The sequence below is a fragment of the Scyliorhinus torazame genome, chromosome 2 (assembly GCF_047496885.1).
Source record: "Scyliorhinus torazame isolate Kashiwa2021f chromosome 2, sScyTor2.1, whole genome shotgun sequence".
NCBI lineage: Eukaryota > Metazoa > Chordata > Chondrichthyes > Carcharhiniformes > Scyliorhinidae > Scyliorhinus > Scyliorhinus torazame.
Window position 1 is genome coordinate 129,947,262 of NC_092708.1, and position 20,129 is coordinate 129,967,390.

At 44.2% G+C, this 20,129-nt stretch overlaps 1 protein-coding gene across 1 annotated transcript in view; it reads right to left on the bottom strand.

The window, feature by feature from the left end:
• Positions 1 to 4,105: 4,105 nt before the first annotated feature.
• Positions 4,106 to 20,129, bottom strand: part of LOC140391954 (nuclear factor erythroid 2-related factor 2-like) — a 55,747-nt gene continuing 39,723 nt past the window's right edge. The window contains exons 2-5 of the mRNA XM_072477042.1: positions 9,689 to 9,958; positions 9,399 to 9,494; positions 8,561 to 8,737; positions 4,106 to 7,300 (exon numbers count right to left, since the gene is read on the bottom strand). Coding sequence (XP_072333143.1) covers positions 6,068 to 7,300; positions 8,561 to 8,737; positions 9,399 to 9,494; positions 9,689 to 9,958 — 1,776 coding nt within the window. The 3' untranslated portion in view covers positions 4,106 to 6,067. The remainder of the gene's footprint in view (positions 7,301 to 8,560; positions 8,738 to 9,398; positions 9,495 to 9,688; positions 9,959 to 20,129) is intronic.

Genomic DNA, 20,129 nt, shown 5'->3' on the forward strand with positions numbered 1-20,129 from the left:
CCAGCCTGGGGGACTGGAGGGTGTGGGAGGCGCGAGCACGGGACTGGCCCAGAAAAGGAGATGGCTAGTCGGCAGGGGGGGGGGGGGGGGCCCCAATCCGGCTGATAACTTGGAATGTGAGGGGTCTGAATGGGCCAGTTAAGAGGGCCCGAGTGTTCGCGCACTTAAAGGGACTAAAGGCAGACGTGGTCATGCTTCAGGAGACACATTAGGTGGCAGACCAGGTCAGGTTACGAAAGGGATGGGTAGGACAGGTATTCCATTTGGGGCTGGATGCAAAGAACAGAGGGGTGGCAATACTGGTGGGGAAGTGGGTGTCATTTGAGGCCAAGAATATTGTAGTGGATAATGGGGGTCGATACGTGATGGTGAGCAGTAGGCTACAGGGGGTGTGGGTGGTATTGGTGAACGTCTACGCCCTGAACTGGGATGATGCTGGATTTATGAAGCGCATGTTGGGGTGGATTCCAGATCTGGAGGCAGGAAGCTTGATAATGGGGGAGGATTTCAACACAGTGCTGGACCCAGCATTAGATCGCTCCAGATCTAGGACGGGGACGAGGCCGGCTGCGGCCAAGGTGCTTAGGGGCTTTATGGACCAGATGGGGGGGAGTAGATCCGTGGAGATTTGCTAGGCCCCTGGCCAGGGAATTTTCTTTTTTTTTTCACGTGCACAGAGCCTACTCCCGGATAGATTTTTCTGTTTTGAGCTGGGCGCTGATTCCGAAAGTGGAGGGAACGGAGTACTCGGCCATAGCCATCTCAGACAACGCCCCGCACTGGGTGGAGCTGGAGATAGGAGGGGAGAGGGACCAACACCCGCTGTGGCGTCTGGATGTGGGATTACTGGCGGATGAGGTGGTGTGCGGGAGGGTGCGGGGGTGTATTGAAAGGTATTTGGAGGCCAACGACAATGGGGAGGTGCAGGTGGGGGTAGTGTGGGAGGCGCTGAAGGCGGTGGTCAGGGGAGAGTTAATCTCCATCAGGGCTCATAGGGTGAAGAGAGGGGGCAGGGAAAGGGAGAGGTTAGTGGGAGAGATCCTAAGGGTGGACAGGAGATATGCAGAGGCCCCCGAGGAGGGGCTACTTAGGGAGCGGCAAAGTCGCCAGACGGAATTCGACCTGTTGACCACTGGGAAGGCACAGGGGGCGACGTACGAGTATGGGGAGAAGGCGAGCCGGATGCTGGCACATCAGCTCCGTAAGAGGATGGCAGCGAGGGAGATAGGTGGAGTCAAGGATAGCAGGGGAACTACGGTGCGGAGTGCGGTGAAAGTAAATGAGGCATTTAAGGACTTCTATGAGGAGCTGTACAGATCTCAGCCCCCAGCGGGGGACGAGGGGATGCAAAGGTTTCTTGATCAACTGAGGTTCCCGAGGGTGGAGGAGCAGGAGGTGGCTGGTTTGGGGGCGCCAATTGGGTTGGAGGAGCTGGTTAAAGGACTGGAGAGCATGCAGGCAGGGAAGGCCCTGGGGCCAGATGGGTTCCCGGTTGAGTTTTACAAGAAGTATGCGGACCGGTTAACCCCGTTGCTGGTGAGGACTTTCAATGAGGCAAGGACAATGTCCGACAATGTCCGGAGCGCTGATTTCTCTGATCCTGAAGCGGGACAAGGACCCACTGCAATGTGGGTCATATAGGCCGATCTCGCTCCTCAATGTGGACGCTAAGCTGCTGGCAAAAGTGCTGGCTACGAGAATTGAGGACTGTGTCCCAGGGGTGATTCATGAGGACCAGACGGGATTTGTAAAGGGTAGGCATCTAAACACAAATGTGCGGAGGAGGCTCCTAAACGTGATTATGATGCCATCGGTGGAGATAGTGGCAGCTATGGACGCGGAGAAGGCCTTTGACCGGGTGGAGTGGGAGTATCTCTGGGAAGTGTTGCGGAGGTTTGGGTTTGGGGAGGGGTTTATTAGTTGGGTTAAGCTTCTATATAGAGCCCTGGTGGCAAGTGTGGCGACGAATCGGCGGAGGTCCGAGTATTTTCGGCTGTATCAAGGGACGAGGCAGGGGTGCCCCCTGTCCCCCCTGTTGTTTGCATTAGCAACTGAACCTTTGGCCATGGCATTAAGGGAGTCCAGGAACTGGAGGGGGGTGGTCCGAGGGGGAGAGGAGCATCGAGTGTCACTGTATGCAGACGGCCTGTTGCTGTATGTGGCGGATCCAGTGGAGGGGATGGTGGAGGTCATGCAGATCCTAAGAGAGTTTGGGGGACTTCTCGGGCTACAAGCTCAATGTAGGGAAGAGCGAGCTCTTTGTGATGCATCCGGGGGATCAGGGAAGAGGGATAGACGACCTACCGTTGAGGAGGGCGGAAAGGAGCTTTCGGTACTTGGGGATCCAGGTAGCTAGGATCTGGGGGGCCCTGCCAAACTTAATTTGACGCGGTTGGTGGAGCAAATGGAGGAGGACTTCAAACGATGGGATGTGTTGCCACTCTCGCTAGCGGGCAGGGTACAGTCAGTTAAAATGACGATCCTCCCGAGGTTTCTTTTCGTGTTCCAGTGCCTTCCTATTAGGATTACCAAGGCCTTTTTTAAGCGGGTAGGTAGGAGCATTATGGGCTGTGTGTGGGAAAACGACCCCGAGGGTAAGGAGGGGGTTTCTGGTGCATAGTAGGGACAGGGAGGGCTGGCGTTGCCGAATCTGGAGGGCTGTTATTGGGCAGCCAATGTAGCGATGATCCGTAAGTGGGTGATAGAGGGAGAGGGGGGGCGGCATGGACGAGGTTGGAGATGGTGTCCTGCAAAGGAACGAGCCTGAGGGCGCTGGTGACGGCACCGCTGCCGCTCTCGCCGACAAGGTACACCACGAGTCCGGTAGTGGCGGAAACGCTAAAGATCTGGGGGCAGTGGAGACGACATAGGGGTGAGATGGGAGCCTCGGTGTGGTCCCCGATCCGGGAGAACCACCGGTTCATCCCAGGGAGGATGGATGGGGGGTTTCGGAGCTGGCATTGGGCAGTGATCAGAAGGATGGGGGACCGGTTTATAGACGGGACGTTTGCGATGGTTGACGAGCCGGGAGTGAAGGAGGCAAAAGAGGCCGGCATTCTGGCCTTTGCGTCCCTGGTAGCCCGGCGGAGGATCTTGCTATTATGGAAGGACGCGAAGCCCCCCAGTGTGAAAGCCTGGATAAATGACATGGCGGGGTTCATTAATCTGGAGAGGATAAAGTTTGCCCTGAGAGGGTCTGCGCAGGGGTTCTTCAGGCGGTGGCAACCGTTCCTTGACTATCTCGCGGAGCGTTAGAAGGAGCTCGGTCAGCAGCAGCAGCAACCCAGGGAGGGGGAGGGGTTTTTCCCCCCAGGTAGTATTTGTACAAACATAGGGAGGGTTAATAAGTGCGGGAGAAACCCATTGTATAAGTTCTGTACCATGTTTGCTTGATATGTTTATGTTTTGTTTTGCTCTTTTGTCTTTTTCTTTTCTGTTACGGGGGGGGGGGGGGGGTTTAACTGGTTGAAAATTTTTGTTGGAAAAACTTTGAATAAACGTATTTTTTTTTTTTAAATAGTCAAAAGCGAGAAGTACTTAAATGCACATGCTCAGCAAATAAACTATTTAACTGCGTAGATAAGTTTATATGCAACTTTTTATCCAGGTCAGTCTTTGGGAGCCAGTTTTAGTGTGTGGTTCTGGTCTCAAAAACATGACTTATTTACTTTCAGGTAGTCAGAGTGTTGATTTTCAGCTCCCACAAACCACTGTTTAAATTACGTATAAATACTACTATAAAAAGACTTCCAAGACAGCAATCCTCTGCAAAGTTAAAACAAGCAGTGGGAACATAGCCTATTCACAACTTTGAGGTGAGTCTTTTTCTCAGTTTCATTAATTCTCCAAGAACAGATGATTGAAGAATCAACATAAAACAATTCTGGAGCACTAGAGCCAACATTGCAGAGAATACATCATGCAGGAGCCTAAAATGTTGGCAGGCCAGAGGAAGAACGCAAGGAGCTACAGGGTTATGTATCTAGGATAAGCAAGTAATTTGTGGGAGCAGCAGCAACTACACAATCAGTGGATTTTCATTATGTAAATACTGGAGTTGCAGAAGCTATACTTCCATAACACAAGTCAACACTCTTGCAGTGCATAAAGGCAATTACATTTTATTTTTTTCTATATAAAGCAAAGGAAATGAACAAATTCACAATACATTTTCAATTCTTCCATTTTAACTACTTGCGAAACGTAACGAACATAGAACAGTACAGCACAGAACAGGCCCTTCAGCCCTCGATGTTGTGCCGAGCTTTGTCCAAAACCAAGATCAAGCTATCTCACTCCCTGTCATTCTGGTGTGCTCCATGTGCCTATCCAATAACCGCTTGAAAGTTCCTAAAGTGCCCGGCTCCACTATCACAGCAGGCAGTCCATTCCACACCCTAACCACTCTGAGTAAAGAACCTACCTCAGACATTGTTCCTATATCTCCCACCCCGAACCTTGTAGTTATGCCCCGTTGTAACAGTTACATCCACCCGAGGAAATACTCTCTGAACATCCACTCTATCTATCCCCCTCATCATCTTATAAACCTCTATTAAGTCGCCTCTCATCCCCTTCACTCCAATGAGAAAAGCCCTAGCTCCCTCAACCTTTCTTCATAAGACCTACCCTCCAATCCAGGCAGCAGCCTGGTAGATCTCCTTTGCACCCTTTCCAATGCTTCCACATCCTTCCTGTAATGAGGCGACCAGAACTGCACACAATACTCCAAATGTGGTCTCACCAGGGTCGTGTTCAGTTGCAGCATAACCCCACAGCTCTTAAACTCAAGCCCCCTGTTAATAAACGCTAACACACTATAGGCCTTCTTCACGGCTCTATCCACTTGAGTGGCAACCTTCAGAGATCTGTGGACATGAACCCCAAGATCTAACTGTTCCTCCATGTGGTCCAAGGACATCATCTTGAACAACTTCAAAAACAGTGTGGTTCAATCTGAAGTAGTTTATAATTTTCTCTAATCATTCTTCACCAGCAGCCAATGGTCTCAATCAAAGTTTTCAGTTACTACCCCTTGGTTGAAAACCATTGGCACTCATAGCACTTAGAGATCTCAATGGAGGGTGCCCTGCTATTTCAGATCCTATTAAATAGCTAAGACGTGATCAGACACTACTGACGTCTCATTCACAGCAAAAGGTCAGGAAATAGCAATACTCTCATGGATACTGTCATCTTAATATGCAGAAATACTAGATCTTATGCATTTAAATATCCATGTATTTGCATCTGGAGAGAAAACGAATTCCTATGGAACTGGAGCCTTAGCTTTACAAATTTCAAGCACACTAAAATGATTCACTGGCTCCCCTTCCAACCCCACCCTCTACAAGATTTTCACCCTATCTCTTTGAAGGTAGAGTCATGCTGGTTTCGTGAACCAAGTTATAGTCTCAAAAGACTATTTATCTGTACATGCTGCATTGATCGGACATCCACATATGCACAAGGATTTATTGAATACAATTAAGATTTGGCAACCAGGATTGATTTTAGCCCTCCTTCACCCAGGAATGCTCAGACCAATTGTAGCATCCCAAATTGCTAACATAGCTGAGATAAATTAACTGAGACGCTGAACTAAACAAAGAAGTTCCAAGCAACATTTGCTTTGAAAAATAACTCCTGAAGTTATAAAACAAGTACTCTACTTGCAACAGAAGAAACATTAGCTTACTCAAATACAATCTTTAATTCTATGAAAGATCTTTCAATTTAATAGAAAATAAGATATCTGCATATATAAATAAAATGTGCAGTATTTACAAAACTATACAGGAACACTAACAGAAAAAAGGTGTGATAAGCAGTAGAGAAATAATCAAAATAAAAATACTGGAGAGATGAGGAATATCATTTGGAGTCAATTTGCAGACATTATTTCTGTTTCATCTTTAAGCCACCAATAGCCATTAAAAATAGCTTTAGTTAGTTTTCTTTTGCATAGGAGACTCAATAACATACGTAAAAAGGTCTAACTTGCAATTCGCACGGGTTTCAGGTTTTTTTTAAAAAAAGGGACCAACAAAACAAAGCCTTCAGAATTTCATTCTCTCTTAACCTCAAGTTTCTTGCTCCTTGGAACGAGAAATACACTGCCATCGCTGGTCTGCTGCAGCGAGTATTCACTGGGAGAATATGAATTTCCATCTTCATCTCGTAGCATACTAAAAACCTCATGATACAGATTGTTCAGCTGCTGTTTGATTTGGTGAAGGTTTTTGGCATGCTCCCCCTTTTCTTGCAGAAGCTCCTCCTTCTCATCTTGAAGTTGATCCAGATCATGTTCGAGACCCACTATATTTTCTAGCTTGCGCTTGCGGCAATTCTGAGCTGCCACCTTGTTTTTGCCACGGCGACGGATATCACGGATGAGAGCAAGCTGGGCCTCACCCAGCTGATACTTGGACACCATTTCATTGAAATCATCAACAGGAAGATTAACAATCTTTCTGACAGAGAAAGGTACATTCAGTGCTTTTGCCCGCTGCTCATCCCTGGTGAGCCGAGCTTCCATTCGTCTGGAATACTTGTCTTTGGTAAATGGGGCTTTATTATGACCAGGACCCACTGGCAGATCATCCTTTGGTCCTTTGTCGTAAAGGTTCAGACTAGCATTTGACTGTGTAAGATCAAGAAGAGAAGGTGCCTGATAGTCACTGTCATTTTGAAACTGCACTGGGTTCAGCTCAGCAAATTCAGGCTGAACACTCCCAGATCTGCTTTCCAGGTCATCCATGTCTGAATCACTGTAACCATGAGAAGCATCTCCACAAAGAGATGACTGCATTGAATTACCTGGAGAGGCTCCTCCAGGGCTTGAGCCCATTGACAAGCCAGAGTCTGAATCAAGAATCTCAGGCACATTTTGTGGCTGTTTACAACCAAAATCTTTGTCAACCTCCAACTGAGAGATGTTGATTTGTTCAAGGAGAGGGTCATCTAGAATGCTGGTAAGCGACTCATTCAGAGTGTTACCTTGGGAAATGTTGCTACTTCTCTGGGTATTCAGAGGTGTAGAAAAAATCAGGTCACGGAAATGATTACTACTGAATGAAAGGTTCATGGTATCAGAGACATCTGCTTTGGGCTGGAAGAGTGTGTGGCTTTCATGTAGCATTATCTCTTCAAAGGGAGCATCAAAAAGAGAGAGAAAATTGGTGTTACTGCCTGACACATTGAGGCTGTAGTTGTCATTTTGCACTTCAGAAGTTTTACTCTTGGAAGTATATCCAGTAGATCCAATGCTAGTAATATTCTCATTCTGCATGCATAAACACTGCAGGAAAAAAGCACAAACACATAAGAATCCAGCTTTAACTTCAGCTCCTTCACAAAATAAATTAAGAATGTTGTCTGAAGGATCTAAATGAAAAGGTTTAGATACATTATAGGGAAACTGCATAAAAATATGAAGAGGATAGGGATAGATAATCATCCTGATAGAGATAGAGGAAGGCCATATTAACACCTGCCGACTGGCTGGGTCAAGTAGCCCGTTTCTGTACTGTGAGTTCTGTGCAAGGTATTGCAGAAAATTAAATGGGTACGGCTCCATCTATTCAAAACGTCAGCACAAAATTGTATCATATGCAGGCTGAATATTTACCCAGCAGGACTACTTCAAAAGGCAAATTAAGAAAATGCCTGAAATTCAATAATATCTACAAAAATAACATTCAGAGTATAATACAATTGGTTAAAAGAGCAAGAAACAAGCATTTTCTCAAATACATGCCCATTTGTTAAAGATATTACTAAGAATATAATTAATGTTTAGCCTAAAAAATTCAAATGTTACAAGATCCTGCTGCCATTAGTTTGATGATATTAATATAATGAAAGAGTGTAATGTTTTCGACAGCAAATGCAAAAGGCCACTGACAGCCAAATGACAAATGTGATTCATCAGATGTGTTTCTCAAATCACTTTAGCATATTGAAGGTTTTCCCAGGGACCTACTTCTAATGTTGAAAGGTTATAATTAAGAAAGACACAAAGTTTAAACATAAATCCAGAATGTTTCTTGTTCGGTTGAGTTTTCTCCTTTAAATTATTATACTTGTTGTGCTATCATTAACTTGGTTATAGCCTAGTCTCAAATTGCAAAATAAAATGTAGCGTAGCTTCTGTAAATCAGAACAGGGTAAAAGTTTACAGAGAACCATCTTGTCCCCTTTTCAATAGATTGCCTCTCTTTTCAATAGATTGTCTCAAATTCAATAATTACACACGCGCTGTTTAAATCCTGCAAATCAAATGTTGAAACACTCTGCAGGATGAAAGTTTTTACTGTTTAAAGTGTCTAGTTATCTACGTTTAGGCACATGCACACACGCAAATTAAGGTCACATAATATGCACTTGAAGAAAAAAAGTAAACCGAGCTGAACCCTGAATTTAAGATTAATATCCTCAGAAACAATGACTGGTTTGTTCCGTGAACAAATGGTTTATTACAGGTCTGAATTCTTTGGGTGTTTGTTACATCCATGCTCCCTCTGTATTATAGAGTGCTGAATTCAGCTATTGTATTTACCTGAAGTTCTGGGATCGACAGCAGCTCTTGCCAGGTTTGCTCCAGGTCCTCGAGAGAGTTAGATTCAAGTGGTGTGGATGGAAGGATCGAAGTAGTTCCTTGCTGTGTCTGGTGAGGAGACATTGGTTGTGGACTGGTCTGAGCTGGAACTGAAGATTCAAGTGCAACTGTACGAGACTAGAAATAATATGTGTTTTTTAAAATTTAAAGTGCTCTGTGTTGCGGCCCAACCCTTACTGTAAACCCTACATTTCCTGAATTGTGTTGCAAACATCATAAGAGGAACTATTTAGGTTCTCTGAATTTCTCTGGTCGCATTTCCTCATAAAAGCTCCCGTAGTATTTCAGTTAATATGATTAAAACAGTAAAACCAGAAGATAACACTTCTGTGCATCCATAGGGTTTACTCTAAAAGTTCTGTATTTTTATAAAATCCACACAACAGCCAAAATACAACTTAATAATAATAATCACTTATTGTCACAAGTAGGCTTCAATAAGTTACTGTGCAAAGCCCCTAGTCGCCACATTCCGGCGCCTGTTCGGGGAGGCTAGTCCGGGAATTGAACCCACGCTGCTGGCTGTATTCTGCATTACAAGCCAGCTCTTTAGCCCACTGTGCTAAACCAGCCCCTGGTTTATTTCAGAAACATCCAAATTGTAAATGAATGCCTGTTCTTACAAGGCAACTAAAATCACATGCTTTGTAACCACAGGGATTAACACATTTTCAAAATGTTATACAAAGTTACATTAAAATATCAGAAGCCCAGCAAACACTAAGCATCTTTTTAGGATTTTCAGCTAGATGATAGGACTGGCAATAAAAAGACTCACCTCTATGTCCTCTACAAATGGAAATGACTCTGCGAGAAGCTGCATGCATTCATCAAACGACAAAGCTCCATCATCTCTCTCTGTTGCCTTTGCAGTCTAATTTAAAATTGGCCAGCAACCAAAGGGGAAAGAAGAAAAATAAAGTTTAGTACGCTGTTTTTGTACATATTTAGAGATCTATAAGAATTAGATGTATTTCTGATTTAGTTTTTATAAAGCTCTAGTGCAACAGCAAAGTAGTTCCTCAGGCTTGAGCTGCGTTTCATACAGAGCTGTTAAAGTCTTTGTACCTGTACAGATTCTGTAATTCCTCCGGGGATTTCAGGTTCACTGTGCTTTGCTGGCCGAATGGCAACAAATTCGCCTGTCTCTTCATCTAGCTGCAGCTGCGCCAGCAGAGCCTTCTCTTGTTCTTTCTGTAACTGCTCCTGCTTTTCCTTCTCGAGTTTCTTCTGCTTTTCTAGCTCATACTCCTTCTGCCTGTAGTTATAATCAAAATCTTCACGGACAACACCAAGGTCTATGTCCTGCCTCCACAGGATGTCAATTAAATCAATGTTCTGTTTAAAACATGAAAAAAAATGCAAGTCAAATTCAAGTACTGTAGTGAACTAGATCAATGCATTTGCGTCACAGGTACAAATGACCCCATAGGTTAACCATTTCATTTCACACTCTCCCATGACACCAAGGATTAGTTGCCACGTTTCAGCTAAGGCAAGGTGTTGGTTGCTAAACAAAATCAAAAGCCTGAATGCCTTGTAGCATATCAGATAGAAATACCCATGATTTTCAGTCTCAAAACAAGAATCAGTCCTGGTCAAATGCACAACCATGTCTCAAAAGTCATAATAAAAATTCATTTTTTCTAATTAAGGGGCAATTTAGCGTGTCCAATCCACCTACCCTACACATCTCTGGGTTGAGGGCGAAACCCACGCAAATACGGGGAGAATGTGCAAACTCCACATGGACAGTGACCCAGGGCTGGGATTGAAACTGGAACCTCAGCGCCGTGAGGCAGCTGTTGCATGTCTCAAAGTCATTATTTATATATATTTAAAATTGTATCAAACTCAAATAAAGCTTTTTTTCTCTCTGATTGGCAGTATGTGCAAAAGGTGCCCACAATCTATAGTAATCGATTTAAGTTTTATGATTTATTTTACTTTTCAAATTTAAATATTTGCCTTCTTAATTTCAAATACTTCAACAGGTCTGAAATTTGACTCCAGCATTCCACAGCCAAGGCCATACATACAGCATGCTTTTGCAAGGAATGAAATATACAGCCATTATTTTTAAGATTCAATTGAAGCAAGAACTAACAATTCTTTTTCTTGAAAGCAGAGGCAAAGAGAGACATGTGGAATGCAATTTGTGAAAGTCAATGTTTCTGAGCAGAGAACAATTAGCTCCAAACTTAAAGCATTTTGTAAATGTTCACATGTAGAAATATAGTTAAATGAATATAAGGAACTGGCATTTCACATTACTTCACATACAAAAAGTCAGGGGCGGATTCTCCGGTCTGTCAGCTGTGTTTTCCGGCACCACGTGCCTCCCCCGCCGGCAGCGGGATTCTCCATTACCGTGTCCGCCCATTGTGGCCACCCCACGCCGTCGGGAAACCCACCAGCTTGGAAGTGCTGCTGGCGGAGCGGAGGATCCCGCCGACAGAGAATTACAGATCTAGTTCTTTCAGATGTTCTCTAAAGTCAATAAACCTTTTTTCTATACAGCCAACTGCAAAAAACACAATTTCAAAGCTGCCGACAGAGTAGGATTTTAAGAACTTGTCACAAACTTGACTCAGTGCTTGATTTGACAGGCAAGTACAGCAATTATTTAGTAATTAATATTTTAAAAGATAGTATGTCATTTTAGAGAAATAAAATGGGCCATAACACATGAAATACAAAAGCTGCCTTTGTATTCCAAGTACCTAGTCACCAGGGTGACCAAAAGTTCTCCTGTTAACACAGTCCTGTGAGCACTGCAGGAACTGCTCCCTGTTTAACCTCACTGCAATTTTAAAAATATAACAAACATCCTGTCTTGAAAAATTGAAAACTTTAAAATGCATATTATAATTAGTATTTTAACATGAACAGAGGCAAGCATTTTAATGAAAAATACACAACATGTTCACCTGTACTCCTGTCCTCTTTGTAAGTCAATACTCTAATGCAAACCTTGTCATTTACAGCTAAAAGGAAACAGTAGACAATTCATGTATTATGAAAGCCTGAACAGAAGGCATCTTCATTTCCTTGATTGCTCAATATATTGCATCATCTTACTGGAAGAGAGTCAGTGTTCTAACTGTCTCTTGGTGCACTAGGGAAATGCCCACTCAGCCCTGTAACCACAAAAATGAGATGATTTGCATATCCTTCAGGGAGGAATGAGGGATGAGGGATGCGAGAAACAAGCAACAGATAACTGTTCTGCACATGCCTGCCAACTCAAGCTGCAGCACAACAATATTAGATGAGCTTTTCCACCCGACTGTGCTGTGGCCTCCTGTTTGAGAAGTTGGCTAACCTTTTTCCAGGCCTCTACTATTGCATTCTGTAAACCAGTGTATGGCAGCACAAGCCCAGTGGATTGACCACAAATTAATGTACCGTCCCAGGGGAAAAGAGTCAAGAAAGTGCACAGAAACATACAGAAACTTGTTTTCCAGGCTACTGCTCTTTGTATTCTGCTCGCTAATTATTTTTCAATAAAGAAATTACATTTCACAAGTAAGTCCCAAATAAAGCAAGAACATAAATACATACAAATTAGGATGGCACAAACAGATTAGGAGGAATGGCCACTCGGCCCCTCTGAGCTAAATCGCTGGCATTAAAAGCAGACCAAGCAGGCCAGCAGCACGGTTCAATTCCTGTACCAGCCTCCCCGAACAGGCACCGGAATGTGGCGACTAGGGGCTTTTCACAGTAACTTCATTTGAAGCCTACTTGTGACAATAAGCGATTTTCATTTCATTTCATTTCCATCATTCAACAAGATCATGGCTGATCTGATTGCAACCTCAACCCCATATTCCTGCCTACCACCGATAACCTTTCATCCCCTTGTTAATCAAGAATCCATCTGGCTCTGCCTTAAAAATATTCATGATGTGGAGATGCTGGCATTGGACTGGGATGGGCACAGTAAGAGGTCTTAGAACACCAGGTTAAAATCCAACAGGTTTGTTTCGAATCACTAGCTTTTGGAGCGCAGCTCCTTTCTCACATTCACCTGAGGAAGGAGCTGCGCTCCGAAAGCTGGTGATTCTAAACAAACTTGTTGGACTTTAACTTGGTGTTAAAAATATTCAAAGTCTCTGCTTCCTCGGCCTTCTGAGGAAGAGCTCCAGAGACCCAACAATTTATCCTCATTTCTGTTCAAGTAAGGGGTCACTCATTTAAGACATGATGTGGAGATGCCGGTGTTGGACTGGGGTGGGGACAGTAAGAAGTCTTGCAACACCAGGTTAAAGTCCAACAGGTTTGTTTTGAATCACTAGCTTTCGGAGCACAGCTCCTTCCTCAGGTGAAGCTAGTGATTCCAAACAAACCTGTGGACTTTAACCTGGTGTTGTAAGACTTGTTACTGTGTCATTTAAGACAGTGAAACCTAGTTTTAGAAATATCTGAGTGTGGTCAAATCTAACCATAACCAGTTGTGAAATTAAATTCAATAAACCGGAGAAATTGTAACCATGAAAGCAATCGGATCGGTGTTTAAAACTCCAATTGGTTTACTAACTCAAATCCTGATTTTAAGCACTCCTCCACTGACACCTTGTCTTCTACCGCCAAGGCCACAAGTTCTGGAACTCCCTTCCTAAACCTCTCCAACACTCGATCTCTCTTTCTTGGGGTGTGAATTAATGGAAAGGTTTCCAAGTGTCATTTCAGGCATGTTTGGCTAAGGGTTTCTCCCTGGCTCTACCTAACCACACTTTAGTCATATTTTCAGGCCCTGGGGATTTTCTCTCCAGGTAAACCCACATTTAGGATTATGGCCATCACTGGGAATTTGAACTCCAGGCGTAATATCAAACTTTGTTTTTAACCCTCTTGCAAATGTGAAGCACCTCAGGATATACAATTACTTTGAAGGTACTTTATAAATGCAAGACATAAAGACTACATTTACATAGCACTTTTCATGACCACTGGACACATAGAACAGAGAACATAGAACATTACAGCGCAGTACAGGCCTTTCGGCACTCGATGTTGTGCCGACCTTTGAAACCACTCTAAAGCCCATCTACACTATTCCCTTATCATTCATATGTTTATCCAATGACCATTTAAATGCTCTTAATGTTGGCGAGTCCACTACTGTTACAGGCAGGGCATTCCACACCCTTACTACTCTCTGAGTAAAGAACCTACCTCTGACATCTGTCCTATATCTATCACCCCTCAATTTAAAGCTATGTCCCCTCGTGCTCGACATCACCAACCAAGGAAAAGGCTCACACTGTCCACCCTATCCAAGCCTCTGATCATCTTGTATGCCTCAATTAGGTCACCTCTTAACCTTCTTCTTTCTAAGAAAATAACCTCAAGTCCCTCAGCCTTCCCACATAAGATCTTCCCTCCAGACCAGGCAACGTCCCGGTAAATCTCCTCTGCACCCTTTCCAATGCTTCCACATCCTTCCTATAATGCGGCGACCAGAACTGCACGCAATACTCCAAATGCGGCCGCACCAGAGTTTTGTACAGCTGCAACATGACCTTTCAGGGATCTATGTACACGGACACCAAGATCTCTCTGCTCATCCACACTACCAAGAATCTTACCATTTGCCCAGTACTCGTCTTCCTGTTATTCCTTCCAAAATGAATAACCTCACATTTTTCTGCATTAAACTCCATCTGCCACCTCTCAGCCTAGCTCTGCAGCTTATCTATGTCCCTCTGGAACGTGTTACATCCTTCCGCACTGTCCACAACTCCACCGACTTTAGTGTCATCAGCAAATTTACTCGCCCATCCTTCTACGCCATCCTCCAGGTCATTTATAAAAATGACAAACAGCAGTGGCCCCAAAACAAATCCTTGTGGTACACCACTAATAACTGGACTCCAGGCTGAACATTTCCCATCAACCACCACCCTTTGCCTTCTTCCAGCTAGCCAATTTCTGATGCAAACTGCTAAATCACCCTCAATCCCATGCCTCTGTATTTTCTGCAATAACCTACCATGGGGAACCTTATCAAACGCTTTACTGAAATCCATATACACCACATCAACTGCTTTACCCTCGTCCACCTGTTTGGTCACCTTCTCAAAGAACTCAATAAGGTTAGTGAGGCACGACCTACCCTTCACAAAACCGTGTTGACTATCTCTAATTAAATTATTCCTTTCCAGATGATTGTACATCCTATCTCTTATAATCCTTTCCAAGACTTTGCCCACAACAGAAGTAAGGCTTATTAGTCTATAGTTACCGGGGTTGCCTCTACTCCCCTTCTTGAACAAGGGGACAACATTTGCTATCCTCCAGTCTTCTGGCACTATTCCTGTAGACAATGATGACATAAAGATCAAAGCAAAGGCTCAGCAATCTCCTCCCTAGCTTCCCATAGAATCCTAGGATAAATCCCATCCGGCCCAGGGGACTTATCTATTTTCACACTTTCCAGAATTGCTAACACCTCCTCCTTAAGAACCTCAAGCTCTTCTAGTCTAGTAGCCTGTATCTCAGTATTCTCCTCGACAACATTGTCTTTTTCCTGTGTGAATACTGACGAAAAATATTCATTTAGCACCTCTCCGATCTCCTCGGACTCCACGCACAACTTCCCACTACTGTCCTTGACTGGCCCCACTCTTACCCTAGTCATTCTTTTATTCCTGACACATCTATAGAAAGCTTTAGGGTTATCCTTGATCCTACCTGCCGAAGACTTCTCATGTCCCCTCCTGGCTCTTCTTAGCTCTCTCTTTAGGTCCTTCCTAGCTAACTTGTAACTCTCGAGCACCTTAACTGAACCTTCACGTCTCATCTTTACATAAGCCTCTTCTTCCTCTTAACAAGTGATTCAACTACTTTACTAAACCATGGTTCCCTCGCTTGACCACTTCCACCCTGCCTGACAGGGACATACTTATCAAGGACACGCAGTAGCTGTTCCTTGAACCAGCTCCACATTTCAACTGTGCCCATCCCCTGCAGTTTCCCTCCCCATCCTATGCATCCTAAATCTTGCCTTATCGCATCATAATTGCCTTTCCCCCAGCTATAACTCTTGCCCTGCGGTATATACCTATCCTTTTCCATCGCTAAAGTAAACGTAATCGAATTGTGGTCACTATCATCAAAGTGCTCACCTATCTCCAAATCTAACACCTGTCCAGGTTCATTTCCCAGTACCAAATCCAATATGGCCTCGCCTCTTGTTGGTCTATCTACATACTGTGTCAGGAAACCCTCCTGCACACATTGGACAAAAAAAGACCCATTTAACGTGCTCGAACTATAGCGTTTCCAGTCAATATTTGGAAAATTAAAGTCCCCCATAACAGCTACCCTGCTACTTTCGCTCCTATCCAGAATCATCTTTTCAATCCTTTCCTCTATATCTCTGGAACTTTTCGGAGGCCTATAGAAAACTCCCAGCAGGGTGACCTCTCCTTTCTTGTTTCTGACCTCAGCCCATACCACCTCAGTAGACGAATCCTCATCGAACGTCCTTTCTGCCACCGTAATACTGTCCTTGACTAACAATGCCACCCCTCCCCCTCTTAGACCACCTTCTCTGAGCTTACTGAAATATCTAAACCCCGGCACATATAACAACCATTCCTGTCCCTGCTCTATCCATGTCTCCGAAATGGCCACAACATCGAAGTCCCAGGTCCCAATCCATGCCGCAAGTTCACCCATCTTATTTCGGATGCTCCTGGCATTGAAGAAGACACACTTTAAACCACTTTCCTGCCTGCCGGTACACTCCTGCAACTTTGAAACCTTACTCCTGACCTCACTACTCTCAACCTCCTGTATATTGGAGCTACAATTCAGGTTCCCAGACCTCTGCTGAACTAGTTTAAACCCTCCCGAAGAGCATTAGCAAATTTCCCCCCCAGGATATTAGTACCCCTCTGGTCCAGGTGTAGACCATCCAGTTTGTAGAGGTCCCACCTACCCCAGAATGAGCCCCAATTATCCAGGTATCTGAAACCCTCCATCCTGCACCATCCCTGTAGCCACGTGTTCAACTGCTCTCTCTCCCCATTCCTCGTCTCGGTAGCACGTGGTACGGGTAACAACCCAGAGATAATAACTCTGTTCTCGATCTAAGTTTCAACCCTAGCTCCCCGAATTCCTGCCTTACATCCCTATCCCTTTTCCTACCTATGTCGTTGGTGCCTATGTGGACCATGACTTGGGGCTGCTCCCCCTCCCCCTTAAGGATCCCGAAAACATGATCCGAGACATCGTGGACCCTGGCACCAGGGAGGCAACACACCAACCGCGGGTCTCTCTCGTTCCCACAGAATCTCCTATCTATCCCCCTAACTATGGAGTCTTCAATGGCTAATGCTCTACTCCTCTCCCCCCTTCCCTTCTGAGCAACAGGGACAGACTCTATGCCAGAGACCTGTATCCCATGGCTTACCCCCGGTAAGTCATCCCACCCACCAGTATCCAAAGCGGTATACTTGTTACTAAGGGGAACGACCACAGGGGATCCCTGTACTGACTGCTTCCTCCCAGCCCCTCTCACCGTCACCCATCTGTCTTTATTCTTTGGAGTAACTGCATCCCTAAAGCTTCTATCTATGACTCCCTCTGCCTCCCGAATGATCTGAAGTTCATCCATCCTGAAAGCACTTTGCAGGCAATGGTGTATTTTGAAGTGTAATCACTGTAGTAACGTAGGAAACATGACTGCCAATTTGTGCATCGCACATTCCTACAAAAACATAATGTGATAATGACTAGATCATTTTCTCTTTGCGGTGTTGGTCAAGGGGTAAATACTGGCCAGGCAGGATATGGGAACAACTTCCCTGCTCTTCTTTAATATAGTGCCATGGGATATTCAACATCAGAATAGGCAGATGGGGCCCCTATTTAACTTCTCATCCAGAAGGTCACACCCAAGTGCTGCACTGGAATGTCTGTCTTGCTTTTTGTGCTCCAGCCCTGGAGAGGACAACCAGAATCATATAACACACATCCAAGCGTTCTACCAATTCCACCACAGTTATCACAGGGGACTAAAGACTCTATATCAATGTTCACCCAATTTGCCAGATGGTGCAATCTAATGGAGCTGTCCTCCACCAGTATCAATAATTCCTGGTGGAAAGACAAATAAAACGGCTAGCTTTGGGAAAAAGTCTTTGAGTTTATAAAGTTTAAGAGGCTTGCCAATCAAACAATCGTTAAGAAGCCATGACATCTAGGATGCATCATTAAACCTTTGAAGAGTCTGCCAAGTATTAATCCTTAGCTCCTTCTCTTCCTCATATACATACTGTCCCTTCTTATCATTCAAAGCCATGGTGGTGTTGCTTCCATATTTGATAACACAGGCCGATTTCTCCACAACTCGACTCATCTATCATTTGTGTACTACCAGACTCCTTCCGACAAAGGTTTTGGCTGAACTATAACCTTCTCCCCTTCTCCAGCTTAAACACTGGAAAACTAAAACCATTGTCTTCAGCGCTTATCACAAACATTAACATGTGAATTACTCTGTCCGATTACACAAACATTAACACGTGGATTACTCTGTCCGATTACACTGGCTAAATCAGATTATTCACAGCAGCTTTGTCTCCTATTCAAAGATAAACGGAGTTTCTGGCCTCATTTCTTCTCCATCACAAAAACCTCCTGCTTTCAACTCCAAAAAGACAAATGATGCTCCCTATATATCACGGAAACCCTCATTCATGCCTCTCTCATCAACTATTACTCCAAACCTCTACTGGCTGGCTTCCAATCTGCCATCCGCATGATTCCTGGAACAAAGAGGTTCTCTTATGAGGGAACATTGGACAGGTTGGACCTCTAGTCATAGGGGGCTTAGAAGAACAAGAGATACCTGAATGAAACATGAAAGATCTTGAGGGTAGATGCAAGACAATATTTCCCCTTGTGGGAGAGATCAGTAGTAGGAGTAGAGTGTAGAGGTCTCCAATTACGATTGAGATGAGAAATGTTTTTGTTTTCTTTCAGAGTGTTGTTAGTCTGTGAAATTCTCTTCACCAGAGAGAAGTGGAGACAGAGTCATTGAATATTTTCAAGACTTGACTGACCAAGGGAGTCAAAGAGTAAGGGGGATAGACAGAAAAGTAGAGTTAGGCCATAATCAAATCAAAATGGCAGAGCAAGCTAGAGGAGCCGAATGGCCTATTCCTGTTCCTAATTCATGTTTGTATAAACTCCGGTTTGTCCAAAGCTCTGTTGCGCACACCGCAAAACGCACACCCCAAACCACATCACATCATGCTTGTTCTTCACACCCATCTTAATTGCACTAGCCACACAGTTAAAATTCCCAATTTTGTATTTAAATCTCTCTATGGCCTTACAACTCCCTTTAGAACAGGTAGCCATAGCTAGCCAGATCTCCCACAATAGACCCAAGCATCCTCTTCTTTAGGAAGTAGTTTTGTTAAGGGTCCTTCCTGTTTGTTTCCTGTTTATTCCCATATTTCACCTTTCTTTTATTTTTGTTGTCCATTCAGCATGCATGAATCAAAAATGTAAGATGTCTCTTTAAGACAAGTGGCCTGTACCTTTAATTCAAAGAGAAGGTTCCAGAGGGCTGTGCTGTTTTATGCTGGTGATTGCAGGATGGCCAATGGCAGTGATGACTCAGTTTATTGATTTGCCGGATGGCCAGTGATTTGGCTGATGGCCAATGAATTGGCCCAAAAGGCTGTGCTCTGCCCAGTAATAGGTAGTGATTGGATATTATTTCACTGGAATGTTTTCAGAATCACAAGGTTCCATTTTGCAGCCTGGATGGAGAGATTTAACTAATTTGATTCAAAAATATCTAACGAATCTTCTTCAGAAGGCTACTGTATGTGGGGTGGGGTGAAGAAGGGGTGGGGTTCACCTGACCTATAACCATTTGCTGAATTTGGCGAGGATGAGCACAACACGTGAGGTGTGAGTCAACAGTCTTCCTAGACTTCAATCAAAATAAGCTTTATTCGAAGAACTTGGCTAACATTTATATATAACCACACAGCAATTTAAAAAAAATTAAATACAGACATAAAGACCCCACGCAGCTACTGTAATCTATGTATAACCCTTAATGAATCCCCCCTTAACTGTTCCAATGCAAACACAAAATCCTATAAACCAAAACCCCTTTTTTAAGGGCGTGGCCCAGCAAACTGTATTCCCACTTGAATAAGACTGGCTTTTCCTGAGATTCTGTCTCATTAGCAGGTTTAATCCCTTCCGGAAAGCAAACTATATATTTTATGTTCCCAAAACAGCAGATAGCTATCATCAATGGATTCTTTCTTGGAACAACTCTTTAAAATAAAAAGAGAGACACAGGCCAAAACACTTCTGTTCTCTGTCTGAGTCCACAGCAGCCAAATGTGAAAGCAAAACCAAAAACAGCTCACAGGGCCACAGCCCAGCACCACCCACACAATGACATTACCAAAGCCAAAAAAGACAAAAAACCTTTCTTAAAGGGACACTCCCATGACAAGACCAT